Source organism: Etheostoma cragini, chromosome 18 (genome assembly GCF_013103735.1).
Source record: "Etheostoma cragini isolate CJK2018 chromosome 18, CSU_Ecrag_1.0, whole genome shotgun sequence".
NCBI lineage: Eukaryota > Metazoa > Chordata > Actinopteri > Perciformes > Percidae > Etheostoma > Etheostoma cragini.
This window is the reverse complement of record NC_048424.1, coordinates 13,216,670-13,239,527: the sequence shown is the minus strand read 5'-3', so window position 1 is coordinate 13,239,527 and position 22,858 is coordinate 13,216,670. Positions and strand designations below refer to the sequence as shown.

The 22,858-nt window shown below is 42.1% G+C and overlaps 2 protein-coding genes across 6 annotated transcripts; both read right to left on the bottom strand.

Annotated features, from left to right (window-relative positions):
• Window positions 1-1,270: 1,270 nt before the first annotated feature.
• On the bottom strand, window positions 1,271-10,259 carry LOC117961139 (protein SOGA3-like). Of its 5 annotated transcripts, none has more exons than XM_034899571.1 (10): window positions 9,435-10,193; window positions 8,528-8,752; window positions 8,056-8,214; window positions 7,790-7,858; window positions 7,213-7,482; window positions 6,748-7,119; window positions 5,207-5,866; window positions 4,754-4,884; window positions 3,577-3,616; window positions 1,271-1,438 (listed from the first exon to the last, which is right to left on the bottom strand). In XM_034899571.1, the coding sequence occupies exons 1-8, from the start codon at window positions 10,191-10,193 to the stop codon at window positions 4,816-4,818; spliced, it is 2,583 nt and encodes an 860-aa protein (XP_034755462.1). In that variant the 3' UTR covers window positions 1,271-1,438; window positions 3,577-3,616; window positions 4,754-4,815. The 5 variants fall into 5 exon arrangements, with proteins under 5 accessions (XP_034755462.1, XP_034755463.1, XP_034755460.1 ...); XM_034899569.1 differs by having other exon boundaries at window positions 1,347-1,438; window positions 4,754-5,082; window positions 9,435-10,259; XM_034899572.1 differs by lacking the exon at window positions 3,577-3,616.
• A 4,091-nt stretch (window positions 10,260-14,350) lies between these two features.
• On the bottom strand, window positions 14,351-22,271 carry elovl4b (ELOVL fatty acid elongase 4b). Its single transcript, XM_034899642.1, has 7 exons — window positions 21,999-22,271; window positions 20,126-20,217; window positions 19,353-19,540; window positions 17,736-17,816; window positions 16,450-16,621; window positions 16,182-16,309; window positions 14,351-15,748 (listed from the first exon to the last, which is right to left on the bottom strand). The coding sequence occupies exons 2-7, from the start codon at window positions 20,190-20,192 to the stop codon at window positions 15,467-15,469; spliced, it is 918 nt and encodes a 305-aa protein (XP_034755533.1). The 5' UTR covers window positions 20,193-20,217; window positions 21,999-22,271; the 3' UTR covers window positions 14,351-15,466.
• Window positions 22,272-22,858: the final 587 nt, after the last annotated feature.

Genomic DNA, 22,858 nt, shown 5'->3' with positions numbered 1-22,858 from the left:
GTGGAACAGGAAGCAGTTAAACGTCTTGGCTTGGACTGCTGACGTCAGGAGTCGGGAAAGTCCAAGAGTTGGTGAACGTATGTGAAACTAAGTCCTATCTGGGAACCTGTCTGTGTAAGCAGACTGCAAGGAACCAGCTAACTGTAATCCATATGTTCCTGACTAAACCCCAGCTGAATCCCCCGTATCATATCTACATATCTGGTTTCCTCAGATGTGAAGATTCCGACCGAATGAGTCATAAGGCAGTAAAGTAAAGACTCGGCATTACTCACCACGTGGCGAGCTCCATTGTTCTTCCGGCGCATTTGCTTCCCATGCCCCAAATAATCCTGCAACAACTCTCCAATCTCCGATTTGGCGTGGCAGTAACCGTAGCCATTTTGATGACTTGGAGGGTAGCTGTACCCACCGGGGCTATAGTTACAGCCGTTACTATAGTGATGTGGCACAGGTATAGCTCCGGTGTGATTCTTGCTATTATGGCTGGGCGCAAAAAGACCATTGCCATTTTTCTGGTTGTCAGTAGTAATATCATTTGCTCCTCTGCGGGCCTGAACTTCATTGTACAACTGAAAAATGAAAACAGGAGAAAACATAAACAACTTCCTAAGTACTTTACACAACTACATGCAAAAACAACTCAACTAGAGGAACTGTGTTTACACAACAAACTCGTCTTATAATTATCACTAAATCTGGCGCAGCCTAACCTATATTAATGATCAGCACATGTTATTCCACTTTGCATGACTAGGTTTCCCATTGCAAGCCTTAATACTCCTTTAGTGTCTGCTTTCAGAGTGTGTGTGAGTAACTGTGAGAGAGAGAGAGAGAAAGAGAGAGAGAGAGAGAGTGTTCAACATGTCTGTCGGCACGTCACAGTTTAATTGGCTTGTTAACATTTGTCTTTATCGTTGTTCCAACATGTCCATGAGGTTGAGTTAGTTGGTGCGCGGCCAACAGTTCATTACAACGCACTAACAAACACACAGTGTTGCTCCTCAAATTCCATTTTCATAAGTCACATTTTTATCTCAAACTGTCCATTAGTCCATATAATGTTCTACTGTATTCAATATTCAACGTGAGTTTTTAGAGCAAACGGCAGTTTGAGATCATATTTTTGGACTGCGGGCCCCTCTATGGCATTTGAAACATTTTTATACGTAATCTTACCTCTTCAATTTGTCTCTGAATGTCCTGCAGCTGGTCCTCCCACTCCTGCATCTCTGAGTCAAAGTTGTCCATCAGCTCCGGCCTCTCTTGACCCCAGCTCCGGCCACTGTGTTCCAGCCCACGCTCCAGATCAATGGCTGCCATGACGCAGGCCGTTCAATACCCAGAGGCCTCTTTAAATGGCAATTTCCCCTTTCTCCTGTTTCACTTTCCTGTCAGAGGTCACCGTAGGGTTGGAAGGATCGATGGCCTCGAAACACTAAAAAGACAAATAAAGGGGGAAAAAGAGGGTTGGAATACTTTATGTAGTTAAGTAGTAAGTATTGTGATATAAGCTTCTTTTTGCTGTGTTTCTGTGTCATTTAGACCCAAATCTGATTTCATCTGAAATCTCATTGTTACTTAAGACAAATGAACATCTCTGACACTTTTTTTACAATGCTAGTCAACCTGTTTGGTCTTTTATCAAGGCAGAATAAAACATGGCACTGCACCAGTGGCAATGACACCTAATTGAAGATAAATTGCAGCAAGTGAAACCTATTTATTCTATTGGACTGGAGTCTGACTTGTGTTGTTTGGCATTTTCCATCCTCACATAGGTCAGATATTTACAGTCCTCTGTTTTCACATTCTTCAAAATTCATTCCTATGCAGCACTTGTTGCGTGTGTTGCATAACAGCTCTTGGTCACTTTGACCCTTCAGCATGCCTCTGTACACCGCAAACTGCCTGTGCTGTGTCATATCTCAGATGAATTCAGGATTTCCCCTCAGATGTATCCCCAAACCTTGTAAATGTGTCCATTCTTTCCTGTCGTAGTGGTGTTTGGTCCCAATGGGAGTACTAATAGCCTAACTAGTATTGCAGCCCCTGCTTTGTTGTTGTTGTCTTCATTAAATATGACAAGTATCCTGGTTGAAAGTGCCAGAATGTACCAGCCACTTCCCTCCCACCTGCTACGTAAGAGTAGAGATATTAATAATCTTGTAACTATGCATAGTAAACTGGCTGCATGGTCTGTGCGCATGGCTGAGGGACAGAGAGAGACTGAATTTATGTTATATATTACATTACAACCCAAAACTTGCTAAAAAAAATGTAATTGAGAATATGAAAACTTAAAAGAAAATGATCATGAGGCTAAACAAGATGACAATCGGCCCAGGCAATTTCCGATTTTGCCATCCATGATGTTTAAATTATAAGATTATATGCAATTCATTTTACATGATACTGTCCTGAATGACTCTAAACGATAAGAAATGTACATGACAGCCATTTCTGCCTCCCTGATAAACAGCTGTCCTTACCTTTCTCAACATAAACGTTTTCACTCCTCCAGTGTAAATCCTCAGCTTGCTCTATTCCTGTGTGCTGTGCGCTCCAGCCTCTCCAACAGATTCACTCCCCTCGGCACCTAATTGTCAAGTCACCTCTCTCCGGTGCTACCCCTTCCCTTTTCCTCCACTGTGTAACGTAAAACCCTGCAGGCTGGATTTAAAGGGTCCCAGTTCTTCTAGTTTAGCTGTTGTGGTTAAGTCCGGAGTGTTGAGCTTAAGGGTAAACAACTTCTGCTCCAGCCGGGGTACCCTGCCTTTATACTGAGCCCCACTGTTTACGTGGGTGCGCCATTGGAGCCGGGATCAAATATCATAATGTCAAATTTATTCCAGCATTTTCAGTCTCGGTGGGACAACTGTCGTCACCAGCATCCTGGCTATAATTACTGGGGCTCACGGTGAGAGGGAAAGTGTTTACATAGCTATTTCAGCTGCTGCTATCCCTCGGCCAATGGGCTTCTCTGTTGCTACTCTGCTTTAGGATGCTTGGGCAGAACTGGTCTTGTGACCATGCCCCACTGCAAATTATTTTTCCAAGGGATGCCAAATGGGTGTGTGACACCATGAGTAATAATGTGTCACAGTCAATAATATCTTTATTGAAGGTAGTCACGAAAAGGAAATTGCAAGGTGGATTCCTGGCTTGTTTGGCATAATTTTAGTCTTTTTTTTAATAATTATTACTTTTTTTTTTTTGAATATTTTTTTGTCACGTTTATTTTTTAAAAGAGGAAAATGTGTGAAACCTTATACAATGTCCTGGACTAACCCGAACCTGTGACTGTGTTTTTAACTCATCCCGCAGCTACTGTTCATCTGACACACCATCAATTACTAATGACTGGTCCTAATCAGGGGTCCCGCTGGGAATTTTTGGGGCCCCCCTCGGACAAGAGCTGACATTTGGCACTCGACGGGATCATTAGAATTCCTTCCAGCTTGAAGCACCTGGATCATTGCCATTTTTCTTCCACCTGTTGTGATCCCTAATAAATGACAAATCCTTCACCAAGTAAAGGAGAGCAGACAAAAACAAACTTTAGCCTTACTTTACCTTTAGGCAACAACAGCAGGATGGTACAGCAAATCTCGTTCTGAAAAACAAAGTAGAGGCAACTCTTGTCATAAGCCTGTGACAAAATAAAATATATTTAGCAACAAGGTTAAACCAAGACATAAAGCATGGCATGGAAGGGTGCTTTAGATTTCCTCCCTTACAGCATTGTGACCTTAACACTCGAGGTAAGCAACACCAAACCCTGTATGACCTCCATTTCTGAAACATATTCCATCTACTGTATTGCTGTCTATTAATGTGAACCACATAATCTCAACTCAAAGGTCCACTAACTGTTTTTTTAGGGTTTTGCAGACTCATCTCATGGTCAGTGGCAATAAAAACTGGCTTAAATATACTATAAATAATAAATAATAAATAAAATATATTTATTGACTTTCTTACCAAGACTTAGCTGAGAATATTTATACTACTCTTATGTATGCTAATCTTCATGAGATGATGCTATAGATCCAGCTAGCTAGCTAGCTTAGCATAAAGTCTGGGAGTAGGAGGAACGGCTAGCCTGGCTCTCTTCAAAGATAAAAAAAAAAAAAAAAAAGTTTAAATGTTTAATGTTCTTAATCTGTGGAAATGTAAAAGCGAAAACCAGGCTAGCTGTGTCCCCCTGCTTCCAGCCTTTGTGCTATGCTAAGCTAATCAGCTGCTGGCTCTGCCTTCATATTCAGCATACAGACATATTCTAACGGTGGTATTAATCATGTCATCTTAGTTTTAGCAACAAGGCAAATAACTGTATTTTCCAAAATGTCGGAATGACATTTCATCCGTCTAAAGCCAACATGGACAAGAGGCCATGTAACTGCTCAGGAAAAAGGACATGAAATGTTTTAAAACTTTTTGTCACACTTACTGTTCAGATAAAGAATAAACTTCTATAATCAAAACTATCTAGCATTGATTTAAACGGACATAGATGCTAAACTACAAAGATGTCCTAACACAGAGGACATATTAAGCACTTCTTTGTCGATTGCTGTCATTCAAAAATCTTGCCCCTTAATGTGGTCCAATATGGCAATATTACATTACATTTGTTTCTTTTTCATTATTTTTAAATATTTAAATTATTTGCTGCAATACAAACAATCAGATCGGTGACACATTAATAAGACAATAGTCAGGTTTTCAAAGAACAGGGATAGTAACTTACCTTCTGGAGGGGCTGATATAGACAGTGATGTGTTATGGGTAATGTAGACTCCAGTGTTGAATCTAGCCACACTCTCTTGAATGTGACTGCAGCTTTGGCAAGTGATGAGCTTTTCCTGTGCTTTTGGTTACCTTGGCAACAAATGATGCGGGGAGGAAAGAAAAACAACAGAGCAAAACAAACAAACAAGGGATGACGTGAATTAAGGGAGGCGAAGATCACAGAACAAAGAAAAGAGTAAAAAGAAAGACTAGTTTAAAAATGGTGGCGTAAGAGAGGGAGGAGAATAACACGAGTATGAGGATGAGCAAAATGATAGGCTGGAACATCTGGGCGAAGGAAGGGCGGAGGGACAAACCAAGAGGTTGATTTAGTGAGAAAAAGGTAGAAACAGAATCAGCATCAAACCATTTCAGACCTTTTTACATACAGCTCATCATTTTTTTGTCTCACCGACAGCGGCTCCTCCGTCTCCCTGTCGTCATTCCTCGGCACTTCCAGTTTGTCTATAAAGGTCTGCAGTTCTTTTCGGAAGGCCTTCATCTGAGCGTTAATGCGATACAGCAGCTCATGTTCCCTGATCCTGCTCCCATCTTCCTCCCCACCCTCCTCTCCCCTCCCGTACATCAGGTCGCTGTTTGAAACGTAGACCCTGGCCTCTGTGATGATGGTTGCCGTGTCAGCGATGAGCCGGTCCATGGTGCGAGCAAGCCTCTCCGCCTCCGTGCGGATGTCAGTCATTTGCTGCCTTTCGCGCAGGGTGCACCGGCCCCCGGGCAGAAAGCGGGCCAAGGCGGAGGAGGCGGCACCCTCGGGCCCAGTGGGGGAGTAGAGGCCCCGCGTGGGCGTCAGGCAACGGCTGCTTCCGTTATTGTTTCTGACCTCATCTGAGTCACTTTCCCCACCTACGGGGCCCTCACGTTTACGGTGCGGTGGGAGGAGGCGGGAGGAGGTGGAGTCCTCGTCACTCTCACGGCGACCACTTGTTGCGCCACCTGCGTCGCTCTCTGCATCGCTGTCCCGTGGGCTGGGCCGCAGGGAGAGGTGGGAGGCCAGGTCATAGCGCTGCATGTTGGAGAGGAGCACACGGTTCTCGTACTGCAGCTGCATCACCTGAATAAAAACAAAGAGCTGTGCAGTAGTAACATTTGGTAATCACACTTTTTACAAAATAGGACAGAATGAGCAAAGATTAAAAAATTATGCATTATAGGATACTTTTTTAGGTGTTTATAGGTGTAGCAACATGGCGAAGCCATTTTGGTTAACCTTGACCTTTTCATGCTGCGCTATCATCAGATTGAATTAATTTGTCAAAAACTTTGGTTTATGACCGAATACTTGCAACAATACTGCAATTCCCATCAGCTTCAGCTTTACTTTATCTTAAGGGCTAATTAGAAAAACATAGTTAACATGGTAAACATCGCAGAACTTCAACATGTTAGCATTGTAATTGTGAGTATGTTAGCATGCTGATGTTAGCATTTAGCTCAAAGTACTGATGTGCCTATATGTTCAACCTCACAGAGCTGCTAGCAAGGCTAAATACTCTCTTGTTAGAAAGGGATCTGTAATTTCCTAAATCGGCTGGACACTGTATTTTTCTTTAGCAAAAGAGCTGTACTTTAGCTTTAGCTGTACTTTGTGTTTTGTGATAATTAGCAAACACACGCATGCTAACACAGTAAACTTAAATAGTGAACCTTGTAAACATTCAAACATTAAATAGGCCTACAGTAAATCAGCATTTAAGGATTGTCACCGTTAGCATGTTGCCATGCTAGCATTAGCATTTAGCTCAAATGACTGCTTTGCCCAAGTTCAAACTCACAGAGCTAACAGACGGTAGACAGTTTTTTTTCTGCCATTAATTAAATTACTACAAAATGAAACATAATTACATTAGTTAATGCATAGCTATATGAGAAGTAACAACATTTTATTTACTTTATAGCAAATTATTGTCCGTATTATCAATTGTCTTGAAATACCTTGCCACTGAGGTCATTAATCTGTAGCCTTGCTGCCTTTAACTCCTCCTGCAGGGCTTCTGCCTTTGCTCCATCAATACCTCCGCCTCCTCCCCCATGCCTGGCGCCTCCCTCGTGGGTGCTGGCTTTGAACCGCATCTTGTTCAGCTCAGCAGTCACTCTTTTGTTTTGATCTTCAGCATCTGCTAGGTTCCTCCTCAACAGCTCTGCCTCGTCCTCCACCAGCTGCAGCTGCTGTCGGAGCTCCGTCAGATCATCACCGCGGCCCCGCCCCAATCCCTGCCCACCCATCGCTCCGCACCCAGAGCCTCCAGCACCCTCTCCTTCACCACGGAGGTCGTCGAGCTCGGCCCTCAAGCCACGGTTCTCCACCTGTGGGGTAGAGGGAGAAAAGCTCAACACTCACATGACTCCCACTGAGGTGCAACTCCCTTAATAGACTTGTGTGGCATTGCCTGCTCTTACCTCCAACTCAACTATTTTCCTCCCCAGGATGTTGGCCTCCTCCTCCACCAGGCGGAGCCGGAGCTTTAGCTCTGACTCGCGGGTGGTGGGCGGACCCCCAGCCTCTCCTTTGGGATGGGTGCTGTCCAGTTCACCATAGAAGGAACGGTACTTCTGCAGCTCTTGCTCTAGACGGTCCTTCTCTTTGTCAATCTTTGCCGTCTTCTTTCTCATAAGCACCGCTTCCTCTTTGATGAAAGCCAGCTGGCACTTAAGGTCCTCATTGTCCTCCTGGAGCACAGGTAACACAGACTGTACATTCTAAAGTGCATTCAAGCAGAAATGGATCCAACCTAATCCTGAAGTGCACAAAGTACTGATATTTCAAATAATTGAAACACTTGCTTTGGCCTGTTGTGGCACAGAGATGAAAAGAAAAATGTTTGGCTTGAGAACATCACGTAAAAACCTGCAGAATCTATGTATTTTTATTATTCCTCTTAATGTACGGAAAAATACTTTTTTTAAACTAATATTAACCAATGTGGACAAGGGGAAAAGAAGATGTTTTTTATGATTACTTGTAAAAGCCTCTCACCTCTGTAGGAGTCTGTGCTGATTTCCTGTCAGTCTTCTGGATGTCCTTGCTTCCTCTTCTCTTTTGAGACTGTTGGAGGACCGTTTGAAAAATGAATGTTAAATTTGTGATGCTTTTTTGTCTGTGTGTGTGGGCGGGGCAAGTAGGAAATTCCCCAAACAGGAAACGGTAACGCCCATAACTAGAAGTTGTGCATGGTATACAGCTAATTTTTTCCAGCCAGAATTAAATCTTTCAATAGACTACCTATGCACGTGTTTACATACCTCTTTGTTTTTGTCTAGTTCATTCTGCAGGGCTTGTTTGGTCACTTCCACCTCTATGAGTTTCTGTCTCAGTTTTTCATTCTCCTCCTCTGTCTTTGTGCGCGTCTCCTCCACCTTTTCCAGCTCGTGGTGCAGCCTCACAGACACGTCCTTCGCTACCTGCATTGTTTAGTTAGGGTGAGGATATCTTTTTAGAATATTTTCACTCCAACTTAGATGATTTTCATGTATTGTCTTACAATTAGGTTTTCTTGGCTTTTTATACCTTTTCAAAACAAAATAACTACAAATTAGCATAATCTATAAAACCAGTAAAATGCATATGAGTTAAAGCTACAACTACGAAAATTGTTTTCTAAATGCAATGTTTTCACCTGTGGCAGATGCTACATTGAAAGTTTGCATACACATCTTTGGGATTGCTCCCAGACAGACACACAGAGTGTTGACCACCTTCCCCTCCCCTCTGCACCTTCAGGTCCTGCTCCAGACTCCTGAGCAGCTCCTCATCGATCTCTCCCGTCTGGGCGTAGCGCAGCTTCTTCCTCTCAGCCTTCCTCAGACGATACTGCAGGATCCGGCAGTTTTTATTGGCTCTCTCCAACTCACGCCTCATCTCCTGCAGCTGACACGTGTCTTCTTCGTAGAATGTGTCCCGCATCTCTTCCATCTCGGTCCTCATCTCCTCAATTTCACACTGGTGGGTGCATAGTAAAGATTATGTGTCACAAGTTATGAGACGGTTGAGATTAACTCTGCTGTTTGGTTTTAGAATCAGACTTTTGTCTCCACATAGTCAGTAATGGATGTTTTGGACTTGAGCCAAATATAATCAGCTTCAGACATATGCACAAAATATCTGAATTCAAATTGGATGGGAGTTACTTCAATTTTTTTTTTTTTATCAGTATGTCTTCTATGGCAAAAACATAAAAATGCAAATCCCAGCTGTTGACTCCCTTGGTTGTCCCTCATTTGAAACATAAGATATCATTGATTCTAGCAGATCAATACCAATGTGTGTTCAATATCCAATTAGTCATTTGTAGCCAGTGTAATTCAACTTGGGTCTTGGCTTCATGTTCTGTGAGGACGGAGGATGTTCAACAGACAAATCAACTGATGTTTACTTATCTATGACACTGCAAACACAAGATTCAATCCAGAGTAATGTGGCCCCAGGGTTTTATGGGCCCACAGGCTTCAAATAGGCCCTACCAACATGGATTTTCGGTCATCCTATTATGAAAAAACAAACGTCGAGTGTTTTGCATTGGATTCTGGTGAGGTGAAACATTGTATTTTTATCTACCATATTTTAAATCATCACTAGCTGATGACAGAGCACCAGCCTAAATAAAAGATAACATGCATCAAACCTTAAGATCTTCATTTTCGTCAAGCAGTCTCTCCATCTCGTCTTCAAAGGCCTGGTCCTGCTGTGTCACGGACCCCGCCTCGGTCGTCTCTGCAGCCGGCTCCGGCTCTCCCAGAGCGGCCTCCTCTGTTCCCATGTTTTCCGTCTTGGTTTGCATCTTTGCGCCGCTTCTTCTCAGTCTCTTCTGCAGGTGGAACTGGATGAGTTCAGCCTGTAAGCATCCTCCTCTCCACAAACCCAAACCGAGGCCCGCGCCGCAGCCCGCAGACGCGCCGCTTCCCTCCCTACGACCGCCTTCCTCTCCGGGTATGTTCCCTTTCTCTGCCACGGAGAAGGAAGGCGATGCTCTGCCGGGCAACAGACGCTTGGAGGAGTCGCCCTTGAGGCAGGCCAGGCGTAAAGCGGAGCGACGGGCCGAAGCTGTTGATACGGTCGGATCTTTCCCGGCAGCATCCGCCCTGTTTGGTGCGACTAGATCAGCTTCAGCACCATCCGAGTGAACAGCTGCCCCGCCGCGGCTCTCTGGCTCCCTCTCCCTTCCGTCTGCGGACCTCAATCTCTCTCTCACCCTGGTGTTTCTGCTCCTTCCTGTGGGTAGAGGAGACGCGGACCTGCCTGGGCGCTGTGAAGCTCGTCTGGTTGCCCTTTCCTGGGCTGTAACCGGCGAGGGAGCCCGGTGCTGCCTCCGCCTCCTCCCTGTGCTATTGTCTGCTGATGATGATGATGGAGGATCTGCAGCGCCGCTGGCGGCAGGCTTCATTTTATTTTTGCTTTGAACACATAAGCCTAAATTAACTCCAAAACTAGACTGTAACTTCTAGCTGTTTAACACGAGTGAAAATGAAAAAAGCTGTACAGAAACTCCACACTTATTTATTTAAAGTCTGTGTTTAGCTCGGTTATAAGAGTTTTAACTTGAAGTAGGCAAGCCACTAGATGGCGCTTTTTAGCGACTGCTTTACACCCCCCATCCCCCTGAGCCATAACTTTACGAGGGGTGTGTAGGCCTAGCCTACTTGTTTTGGCCGGGACCATTAAAGATGGACTCTATCCTGCTGGACCGAGAGACACTGACCGACATATTTTTTTTAATATGTCTAAACAAGCCTAGACTGTGACTGCATTTTTACACAGAGCTCCACATAATGGGTGGATTCTTACCGCAGAGCATTAAGGAGACTCGCTGACACAGAGCACGACCAGGCACTGCAAGGGCAGTGGTCACATGACGTGGGGACGTTTGCTACCAAAACCAGGAAGCGGACGTCCACTCCCACCCCTTTCCTTTTCTGTCAATTCAGATTAGTTTTAGTTTAACTACCATAATAAAGTCAAATATGGCTAAAGCTGGTTGCACTTGGTTTAAAATGTAAACATTTAGAATAAGGAGCCGAATATCCTTGTACAGTAGCACCTGTAATGAAACCTATAATTACAGTGCAGGAGTAGCCTACTGTACTTCAATGTACATTAAATTACAGTTAGCCTAATTATTATCTAGACAGAGTAAAGGCAGGGTTGGACTATTCCTCCACCCACCAAGTTACCACAAATGAATTAGTGTGGAACCTTGATTACAGGAGCACTCTACCTACAACCAGTAATATCATTGTATTCTGTCCTCTGTAGCTCTGAAGGTGACTTTTTATTGTCTGAGAAAATAACTCTGATAACTTATAAGATTTGGTTTTAAATTCATAATTTTTAGTCTTTTTTACAGTTTTTTTTAAACTACAGTTTGCACAGCAGCAGTTCATGTGGACCAAACTTTTCATTGCTTGAACACAGTTTTCAGATCTCTACACACTTATCCCATCACTTTTACCACAATATGCATAACACTGGATTTACAGCACTTTGTTCCTATGCTAACACACTGCTTTCTAAACTGATAACCACACGTTGAAAACAGAATAGCTTTCAGTAGGGCTCATACCAAACACTGCTGATTGCAATTTTAGCTGAAAGCCTAATCAGGTGTCTTGTTTTAGTCTCGTTAGTGAACGTATAGGCACACGGTATTTACATAGAGAAAGCTCAGAAAGCCTTTTTTTGTCTACAAACACCAAATAAGACTAAAACAATTATGCACTGGACTGTTTGAGAGAAACCGGTAAAAGAGCACCAAGATCCCAATTTGTCCAAAAAAAGTGAAAAACACTATATTTGTACTACTGCAAACTGCATTCTTACAGTTTTTCAGAAAGTACTGGAGGTGAAAGCAATGGAAACACCACATTCATTTGTATTCAGAGATGATGCAGACATCCAACGGGATGAAGAAAACTTGCCACATGATGCTGGAGAGTAGCAGGATCAGTCACACTATTTTTTGTTACTGCTATGTACCTTTCCACTAATTCCATAAATTAGAGACAACATACTGTTTTGAAGCAAACTGCTGATTTTCATTCCTTCTTGTTTACCTTGCGTAAAAATAATATATTACAAAAAAGGGATATCTTTTCTTTAAAGAAACAATTGAGTAGTGTGAAGTCACTCAAATAGTTCAAACTGTGAAGATGGAACGCTAGTGTTTTTACTGTCAGTGTGTTCTGAGTGACAGTGTGTGTTACTCAGTGAGGACTGGTCATAGTGTTTGGATGTGTGAAGAGTTGTGTTGCATGGAATGAGTTTTGCAGGAGATGTGAACTGCTTAGTTCAGGTGACTGTTGGTAGTGCAGACTGTAGTTATTAATTAATCAAAATAAAACTGTAATGTAGGAACTTGGGACAGTTTAAAGGATGTGGGCATTTATCAGGCAGAAGCGTCTAACTAGACTATTGAGGTGCAATAAGGGAATTTTAAGATCCATACTGGGGACTAAAAGTTGGGATATCTCATGACCATTCTTTTTTAAGTCCGTCTCTTGTATATCCCCATCTTAATGAAAGAATAATGCTAAATTGTTGACATTCTTGTTTGAGCCCACTGTGCACAAGATAATCTGAAATACAGTGCCAGGCAGGACAGATTCTCAAAATTGTACTGTACAAATGCAGGTGTTATCATTTTACTTAATAGTGCCATTAGTGTAGTAACAATATCACCAAATTTACAAGTAATTAATTCAGAAATACATTTCCCACTTTAATTCACGTTTTTCCAAATACAATAACATGGTGGTGCTTGCCCGACCATTCTGACTTGGACACATAAAATCTTCCCGGCATGTACATACAGTATGTCTCAATCACTTATGCCAGAAATCACACACATGTGCCCCACTCATCTAATCCGTTTCTGACCCAATAAATGTACTGAAACAAAATTCAGACCCACCAGAGGGTGCTCTCCACACACAAAACCGAGTCAGCACAAGCTCTGAAGGCAATCTGTCCCACATAAACGGAGAGCCAGTAAAATGCTGACTGTTTCAACTTTGTTAGGATAGAATGAGCTCCTTAGTCATTTAATTGCTAATGAGATGAGAGAGTGACGGGTCGGGGTTGCAGAGAATTAGCTCCTGCAAACTGACCCTTCAACCCTCCTCCCTATAATAGACAGCCCATCTCAGAATACCAGGTGAGTCAGTCCACTGTCAGTGAGTAAGCTAATGAAATGATAGGCTTATTTGCTACACATTATCAAAGCTGGGGAAAGAGTTGTGCTGTATCTTTGGGAACCAGCTACTTGTTTTACACCTACATATTTATCTTAAAAGAGTTGCATAGGAATGTAGTTATTTCTACATCAAAGTGTGGTTGCAGCCTACAATTTGACACACAAATCTATACCCAAGCTCCATAGTACTAAGTGTGTACATGCATACGATAGGTGTTTGCATGTTACTGCAGCAGCAGGGATGCAGGTTATAGAGACCTGTGCTTAATGCCTTTGATAGAAAAGCCTTGGCCTTTCTGCAATCCTCTTAGTCCCTGGCTTAGATCACTCTGTGTCCCCTGTGGAGGACAAATGGACCTCCTTTCATCAAGTCATCATTCCCATCTACACCTTTAGAACTCCTTCCTTCCACCTCCACCTTGATGCCATGGGTGCAAAGAGACAGGTGGTGGTGCACCAAGATAAGGTGGACGTCTGTAAAGTAGTGCATGTACTGTACGGTAGGTGGGAGGGGGGAGGATGTGGAAAAAGGGGCGAGGTGTAAAAACCCCAAAAATTGCCTGAGCTGCAAAGTATCAGGATTAAGTGAATTTGTGTGATCTGATGCTTTTGGATGACAGGAAATGGATAAGGGATGAAACACTGAATAGATGCCCTTTCTGGATTCACAATGCGGTGAAAGAGTGTTAGTCGCAGGCTAAATTGGACGCTGACTGTGTGAAATATGTGGAGGACATGGAGTCCTGAAATTAACCAGGATATTAAATATACAGCACAGGCATCCCTATGTTTGTGGAAAAATAAAAAAGTTTATTTTCTTATATTTGGGGCAAAAACGGGCATCTCTTTTTTTGATGCACATGAAAGTACACATATTTTCATTTGCACAGTAAATCAACACTATATCAAAGCCAAATTTAAACTAATCCATACAGTTTGAAGTTGCAGTAGCAACCTGGTGGCAGATTAGTAAAGGCTTCTCTTCCAGTGACCTGCTATCCTGGGTAACTCATGGAGTGACGTGGAAATAAGCTCTTTTGAAGCTAAAGCCAATTTAACTCCAAAGATTAGGACAGATCTGTCTGGACAGGCTAAAGTCACAGCCTGCCTCTGCCTCTCACACACTCCTGAGATGGAAGAGAGATGAAAGAAGTAGAGGAAGAAGGATAGAGAGAGAGGAGATGGGAAGATGGGGGGATGGGAAGGCTTCGGCTCCAGATTAGAATCCCAATGGGTGACAACCTTATCCTGCGTGTTGAATTGCTTTAGTGTTAAAGAAGCTGATTTTCCAATTGCTTTAGCGAATGCACGGCATGCGGTTACTAACACCAACACAAAGACACACAAACTAGGGGGTGCTGACATTGTCTTTATTTCAGTTATATGTGAAGCCAGAAGTTGTGTTGCTTTCATTTTTAATAAGACAATGAAATTACCATTTGTTTTCTTAAAAAAAGAAGCTCTTTTTAGGAGAGGTTTCCTTCTGTCCTACATGGTAGTGAGACAATAATGAGCTGAATTTCAAATCTCCTACCCTGGCATCTCGGCTACATTGCACAGCAAAAAGAAAGAAATCAGAAATCACAAAAAATATAACAAAGTTATCCACACATTTGCATGAATACTAGAAGAAACTAAAGCCCCCCATCCTCCAAAGTCTTTTGTACAATTTAATCACAATGAACACAAAGAAAATAGCATGTCATTCTGTAAATGCAGCACATTTATACCAGTTTGAGACGGCAGAGAAACGTCAAGTCCATGACACGTTGGCTTGGTAGATGTTGTAGATGGAAGAAAAGTAGTTCAATAAAGTAGATGGCAGTTGGGAGAATGATTTTTTTTTTCATTCACTAACTTTGCTCAACTCTCAAGTATTTGTAAACAATATTTCTCCACCTCCGAACTGAGAAACAAAAACCTTTGGTATTAACATCTGCATGTTCTCATGTTGGTAATAGTTAAATTCATTAAAACTCTTTTACACCTGTACAATACTTTACAATAAATTAGCATATTAAAGACTATTTAAGCTGTCCGTTGAAACAATACTGGAATCCTTAGTACAAAAGCTGGAGGTGAATTTTGGTTGATCAGTTAGTGGATGCTGAGCAGTTTGTAGGTCCTTAAATATTTATGCCCTGTTACGGTCCAAAACACACTTGGACAGCAGAGTGTCGAGCCTACATGATCAGCATCTTGCTTTTCTTGATTAACAAAAAAAACAACTGTTATGGAGACAAACAACACCCCTCTCTTCCTCCCAAAACCCCTTACAGACAAAAACACACACGTCTACCCTTTCACCTTTCCAAATTGGTCCCAAATCATCTCCTTCTACATTATTTGCAGGGATGATGAAGCCAGTCTGGTTTCTGTGTATACCTTCCCTAACCCTCTCTCCTTCTGCGGCCCTTCAAACAACTGTCCTCTTCCTTTTTACTGCAAAGCACACCCTTTTCCATTCTTTACTCTCTTTTCGCTCTTCCTTTCTTTTGCTTCTTTCCGTCATCCTCCACTTCTTCCACTTTGCTATGACCGTTAGTTACCATGGAGCTGCCGTTTGCCACGGGCTTGCCTCCCTTCTGCGCAGAGGAAGGTTTGCGACGGTACGCGTGGTAGTAGAAGTTGGCGAAGAGGATGATGAAGGTGACGGCGTAGCCAATCAGAGCCCACTGCATCCAGGCGGGGAATGGACAACCCGTGTAGAGGGAGTGTCCAGCATGGCCGATGGTCACGTGGAACTGGATCTGGTGAAAACACAAAAATAATATAGATTATTATAATAAAACAGCCTAAAACACCGTAAAATGCAATAAACTTGCAGAATGTATGATATAAAACTACATTCCTTTGAGCATTCTTATGATGTACTGCACAAAAAAACACTTTCTTATAAGAACTATCATTAAAATTGAATCAAATAGATCAGTAACAAATTAAGAACTGTCACATACATGTACTGCTTCTAAATAAAATGTCTAAACAAAGCATTTTTCTTAAGGCCAAAATAAAAAAAAAAAATCACACTATGACATAAGCCTCTCATCTCATTGACCTAAAGGCAATGTTATGACTTATTATTAACATAACTGTATAATAAGTGCAAATAAAATAGTTATTTTAAGGAAGATATTTCCCTCAAAACACCCACACAAAGCCGAACCATAAAGTTATACCCACCATCTGGATAATGGTGAGGTATTTCTTCCACCAGAGGTACTTCTGCATCTGAGGCCCCAGAGCTGCCAGGCCGTAGTAACCGTACATGAGGACGTGGATGGAAGAGTTGATGGTTGCACCAAAAAATGCTGTGGAACAATCGAAAGGGTTAGATCTGAATCCAGTGTCATGTCAAGGCGTGCGACTGAATGCCAGCGCCACAAAGATGAGATCAAGGCGATGACTTCAGCCGCTGGATATCATGAAGATTTAGAACCTCTTTACTCACATTGTCCACCGGGAACCCATTTGATACCGATCCACCAGAGGATGAACATGGTGCAGTGATGGTAGACGTGGAGGAAGCTGACCTGGGTGAACTTCTTCCTCAGGATGAAAAACACAGTGTCCAAAAATTCCACTCCTTTGGAGATGTAGTACCACCAGAGAGCAGATGCTATCTGAAGACATCAAACAGGGAAGAGAGAATTATTACAAAGCCAAATCTTCATGCTTTTGCAAACAGGGGGAAAAAAATCCAGGAAAAGTATATCATCACGCTTAAAACATACGGTATAGTAAAATCATACTGTTGGATAGATAGCATGGAGTAAGGATCATAACGAAATACTCGGGCACTCGCATGGCGTGTATTGAAAGTAATTGCATGACAATATACTCCCCCCCCCCTTCTGGTGTAAGTGGATGCAAATGTATTCACTATTAGACGTCCCACAGGAACAGTCACAAATCACTTTGTGCTTTCTCCTATTTAATGCTTCATCTCTACCAGTCTAATACACACATGCACGTAGTACACATGGTTGCTCTCTAAGCTGTGGTGGTGTAGCATCATGCCATTATGAAAGAGCAAGGCCTGAGGGTGGAGTGTTACTTTGGAGAGACCAATCACTCCCGCCTATCTGACTGCCGGCCACATCCTGTTTGTCCTGAAATTCCTCGAGATATATACTATGATGTCTCTCTGTCTTTTTCCTACTTTAACCCTTGACAAAACGAAATGCACAGATGTCCTTTCGGTCGTTGTTGTCACATGATAAATTTGGTACTTGTGTATGGAGATGTTCCGATAATAATACCAGTATCAGAAAAGCCTTTGACATTGTCTAACATGCTGGTATCGGCAAGTACTGGAGTTTATGTACCGATCCGATACCACGATATTTAGGTCTGAAGAAAATCTACTTTAAAGTAATTTATTTACGTTCTCTATCCGTTATGACTGACTGTCAAACTGGATTAAAAAAAAGTTTGATGGCGTTCATTGTTTGTTTGTTCATGTCTCACAAAAGGTTTAACAACAGTGATAGATTTTACATCACATCCATACAGGGATAGTAATATACAGATGTTAAAACATAATAAAATATATGTATTTTTGAACACACTGGTATTGGATCAGTACTCGTATCTGCGGATATGCAACTTCAGCTGTATCGATAGTGGGAAAGGAAAAATGGCGCCAGAACATCTCTACCACAGGTGTACAGGTGTGGGAATGTGCGTATTTGTATTTGTGTTTGGGGATGTTTTGGTGTGTTTGAGGGCGCTTACCCTGACTTCATTGACATCGTTGGAGTAGTTGACAGGCTGACAGAGGTAGCTGTACCCGGCTGCTCTGGAGGCTAGTAGGAGCTGACGGGAAGAAAGAAACCACAAACTCAGAAAATGGTTGACATTTCCGAAGATATGGAGAAAGCAACAACTAATCCAGTGCACAGAAGTAATCCCCGTAGACACTCTTTCTAAAGTGTTTGAGTTCTCTATACAACCAGCAGAGAGCTAGTAGAAATCTAGGATTGTTACATTATTTGCTGTAAATAAAAAAGGCAATCAGATGCACAACCACTTGCTAGGTGCTTGGTTGAGATAATATGTAGAGCCAACACCAATACTTAAAACTTACTGTTCAACCATTACAATGGCAAATTTAAGTGGTTTAACTGCAAGTAATTGTCTCTTTACATTAAGTAGTTGATTTGTCATAGTGAGCAGGATCACTAGTAGATATGGTACTCACACTGGTGTGATCTTCTCTACTTAAGTTATTGTCTTTTCTAGCCTTTTTGTAGATTCTGTGTGAGCAACTAGAAAAATTAAACATGCATAACTTTCTGGAGTTAACACAGCTTTCCTCTATAAGCAATGGCAACTACAGGAGGTTGGCTGATCCGAGAGGGAGTCGGGGCGGCCCCTCAGCTCTGGAGTAAGCTCTGCAGATAGCCAATGACGTTTCATTTCTAACTGGAGACAGTTAGCTAGACTCTCTGTCCAATCAGAGTTTTCTGTTTAGACTAAAACAACTTTTAAATGTACACATTCCACCCAACAAGTTCCTTCTTGGTGCTTTTTTTGCAGAGGCAGCGTCATTTAAGGCCGGTGCTGCCAATAAACCAGATCGTGTTTTTCTCCCATCCTATAATGTTGTGTGGACTAACCAGCCCTTCCTCTGCAGCGCTTTGGAGGAAGGTCTGGTAGTGCAAGACTACTCTGTAGACAAACCTACAGTTAGCAGCTGCAGAAGCTCAAATTCACCAAACGCAAACCCTAGCGCCGAGGGTCACAGGAGCTGGTGGCCAGTAGCAGTGCTGGGTCTAACTGTGTACCAGTAGCAACAGAAAGTTGATTCTGAGCTGAGTCTGGGCAGTCCAGGATAAGACCCCTGCCTCTGGGGTTTCAGTGGCTCAAATCGAGTTGCCACAGACACAAATTGAAGGTCCATCTGCAGAGCTGCCTTCTGCTTGTCTCCCGGCAAAGTGGTCTCCTAGCAGTGGGGAGGGTGGGCCCGTGGGGTGCGCTAGCTAGCTAATTTTCTTTTTTTTAATTTCTGGGCCGATAAAAAATAAATCAATCAAAATCCGTAACCCATGTCTCTATTTTTCCAGTTTCAAAGGCGCCATATATAAGAAGAAATCATGTTGCGTAACTAATAGATCTACATAGTATATGAACATATATAAACATAGTACTCAGTGATTCAACATCTGGTAATGTTTATGTGGAATTATGTTCCTATTTGAGTGTAAAGCCAAGACTTAATGTCACACAGTGTTGCTCTGATGCAAGCTGAGGGAAAGCCATTCAGTAACACTTATATAGGGAAAATGCATTGCTGTCTGGGTTTTCAGTCGTGAACTACTGTAACGCATGAAGTAATCTACACGTCCTTACCTCTTTGGCGATGTAAAAGTTGAGGACCACCATGCTGAAGTTGTAGACAATGAGGGTTTTCCTGAGTATGTAGGGCTTGCGGTCCTGCATGTATCTAGGCCCCGCCCAAAGGAAGAGCAGGTACAGGCAGCTGATGGCCAGAGTGGGGATGGGAGATGACATCATCGGCCAGCTCTCCACCCTCTTGTCTGGAGGAAAGAGGGGTTCTTTTTAAAGGTGGTGCAGTATCAAGCTCACTTACTGTAGTTAACTGTGACATCCCCACAACTACTGTATTCACCCTCTCCCACAACTCTTAAGATAATTGGTGTGATACAAGTGTATCAGGTAAGCTACATAATTACATTGTAGCATTCTGATAATCAGTTAAAGGAAAAGTTTGAGAACAATCACATTATTTTTGCACTTTTGTTTCTGATGTCATTATTTGTATGAGTAATGATAACAATTTTCTTTCCAGCCTTACTGTTAATACACAGGGACAGTGGACAGGACATCACGACGAGTACATTATGTAAAACAGCTTTTTTGGAGTAAGTCCCCAGTTTGACTATGTTATATAAAGTCCGCAGTGGGGGCTTGAAAAAACTGAATGTTATAATGATGTGCACATCCCTGTCTGAACAAGTAAGCTGGTGACTATAATTGTATCATTCTACCTTAAGATTTACCAGATAATTTGTATGACAGATAACAACAGACATTCTTTTCACTAATCTTACATCTGAAGTGACTCACTGTGATTTAGAAACAAGTGTCTGTAAAGATCTTACCTGCTATAGTAAGGCCCCATTTGTAGAATTCTACAGTGTCATTTACAAAATGTGTTACAACCTCCATGGCTTTGCCTTTGGTCCTGATTATACTGTGGCAGGGAGAGAAAGAAAGAGAGAGAGAGAGGCAACAGAGGTAATGTCAGTGAGAACCACCCAAATTTAATTACAGGCAATACGTATCCTATCAGTGTAACTAGCAGCATGAGGAGCTACACTGTGTAAGCGTTTTAGTATGTGTCACGCTCTGCAAATGTTCTTGTAAACCACTGAATCACATTTGCTAATTGTTGATGGGAGCATATTTATAATGCCAAAGATGTCTAGACTAAAGCCAACACTTTCAGCATATCGAACTGGCTTCTCTCAGGGAGTAGAGTTCCCACATACGCCTTTTAGAGAGGGATTTTTATAATGCTGTGTCATATCATACGCTCCAGAATGGAATAATCAGCTCATTATAAATGAATGGATGAAGTTTTTTTTTCCATTACACTCTTTTAAGCATTGCTGCAAACATCCAAGAAGAACACATTAGACAACATTAACCTTCACAAGAGGCTAATGCGTCCCATCGATTCTTATGATTGCTGGCCAGTCACAGCAGTTGGACATAAATGTAGTACAACGAATGGAGGATATTGGGTAATACTTTGTTTTCTCTGTTTCTGATACATTTCTCATTCACACAGGTAGTTAATCATTTCTATATGAACCCTTTTTTAACTTAACAATATAAATATGACATACAAATCAAACTAAAAGTTGTTGTTAAACAGTAGGCCTATGTAGTACATCCCGAGAGAAATGTGTCCTCGTTAACTTGAATAAAGCAGCATTACATAACAAAAAGTTCTCATCCACCTGAGAGCTAGTGTCTCCATATGAATCTGTAATTAATCCGATGTGTCCGATCAGGTTTCCTTTCAATAATGAATTGCTCTGTATAAAGTGACTAGCCACTTGTCCATCAACAACTGGCAGGAGAGGGCTGAGTATTTAGACCAATATTCCACATGGGTGTGAGGACTTAACACCTTAGTATTTTTTGCAGGACTTCATATAACAACATACCTACCCAGAGTTTAGTTTAGTTGCCGTGGGCCGCGGAGGGAAATCTGATAGAGGGTTAGTCGGGTTTGTGCGCACACAAAAAGACCGGGGCGCATATGTCAGCAGGTTTCGCTCGGACCGCTCAAGAGGCTTACATTCAATTGATAAACGAGCTTAGATGTAGGCTAGGCCTCCTGTAAGTACAAATGCCCAACGACACACAAGCCTGTTTGATGGTTATCTGCCTGCATGTGCTATGACAAACTAAAACAAATGCCTTGTTCATGAAGAAAATAGAGAACATATGCACACTGTATGAAGAACACTGTAATTGTAATTTTGTAATAAAATAACATGAAAAAACTCGCAGACATCATTTACCTAGGCAACACTTGTTTTATCTTAATGATTTTTAGGTAAATTCAAGTGTAATTTAAATGTGCGTTTTAGCCCAGGCTGAAGTTAACAGGTGGGTGAATGAAAGGTGCTGCAGGCGAATGAAAACGTGAAAAGATTAGCCACCAAACTTTCAAAATTGCTTTGAAAAGTGTCTTCCTCGACCCACGTATTGATTTGACGTGGACAAAGGGCTCGGCTGGGCTCTTTTCCATCAAGGCGTCCTAATTAAGCCCAAAAATCAGACTAAAACATGGGAGTAAGCCGGTTTTTAATGTAAATGCAGGGATAGAGTTAAGCATGCCCAAAACCAAATTACGGCACACGCACAGCGCACACACACACACACACACACATACACACACACACACACACACACACACACACACACACACACACTGTTAAAAAAGATGCCGTTACTTACGTTCTCGATATTTAAGAGCGTGTAATGACATCCGGTGCAAATTGATGCCCAACTCCTCTCAGTGGCTGCTTCGCTTTTCTTCCGCCGTTACTGCTAACCAGTTTCTACACTGCTCCGGTTACTTCCCGACATTAAACAGCTATTTGGCAAGAAACTAGACAAGGCAAGAGAAAAGCTGTGACTAAGATACGCCAGTCATGCATTCAGTCCGTGCCGGCCGCTCAGCCGCATCATCTACTTGCAATCTCCTAGACATCGAGAAGCCAGATGGCATTGCGCATGCGGCAATTGTGTGTGTGTGTGTGTGTGTGTGTGTGTGTGTACACAACACGGCAGCAGTTTGCAGCTTTGTGAAAGACGCTTACTTTCTTCTGTTCCTCGGTATTTACTACTACTATATAACTAAACTAACTTTGAACTAACTAAATTACTTCATAAATCTGATTACATTCCCACTAGGCTATGGGCTGTTTGTGTAAGATTCATTCGATTACATAAACTATATAAATATATATCTAATCAGCTGTAACACCTGTTGCACTAGTTTGCAATTTAACCCAAGTAAATGAATAATGGGTAGGAATACATAACTAAACAGTTCAAATTATTAACTAACAGTAATGGCTAAATGGTTAAAATAGTTATAGGTTATGAGGAAATGGTAGAAATAAAAATGTCCAAATAGCTTCACTCCACTCAGCCTAACGTTGCTGACCAAACCAACCTAAATATTGACAATTTAACAAGCATGGAAACATTACCATTATAGCCTATAGGGTTATACATTTGGAGCATACATTGGGAGTTAATGGTAGATGAGTTCATCTGACAGGGCTGTGGGGATAACGTTACCTCAGACC

Excerpts from the sequence above, each read along its gene's own strand:
- LOC117961139 (XM_034899569.1), bottom strand. The coding sequence starts at position 10,193 with ATGAAGCCTGCCGCCAGCGGCGCTGCAGATCCTCCATCATCATCATCA. Across the intron at positions 8,753-9,434 it reads ACGAAAATGAAGATCTTAAG|TGTGAAATTGAGGAGATGAG; the intron begins GTTTGATGCATG and ends TGCACCCACCAG. Across the intron at positions 7,859-8,055 it reads AACTAGACAAAAACAAAGAG|TCTCAAAAGAGAAGAGGAAG; the intron begins GTATGTAAACAC and ends GTCCTCCAACAG.
- elovl4b (XM_034899642.1), bottom strand. The coding sequence starts at position 20,192 with ATGGAGGTTGTAACACATTTTGTAAATGACACTGTAGAATTCTACAAA. Across the intron at positions 19,541-20,125 it reads ATGGGGCCTTACTATAGCAG|ACAAGAGGGTGGAGAGCTGG; the intron begins GTAAGATCTTTA and ends TCTTTCCTCCAG. Across the intron at positions 15,749-16,181 it reads ACCTCACCATTATCCAGATG|ATCCAGTTCCACGTGACCAT; the intron begins GTGGGTATAACT and ends TGTTTTCACCAG.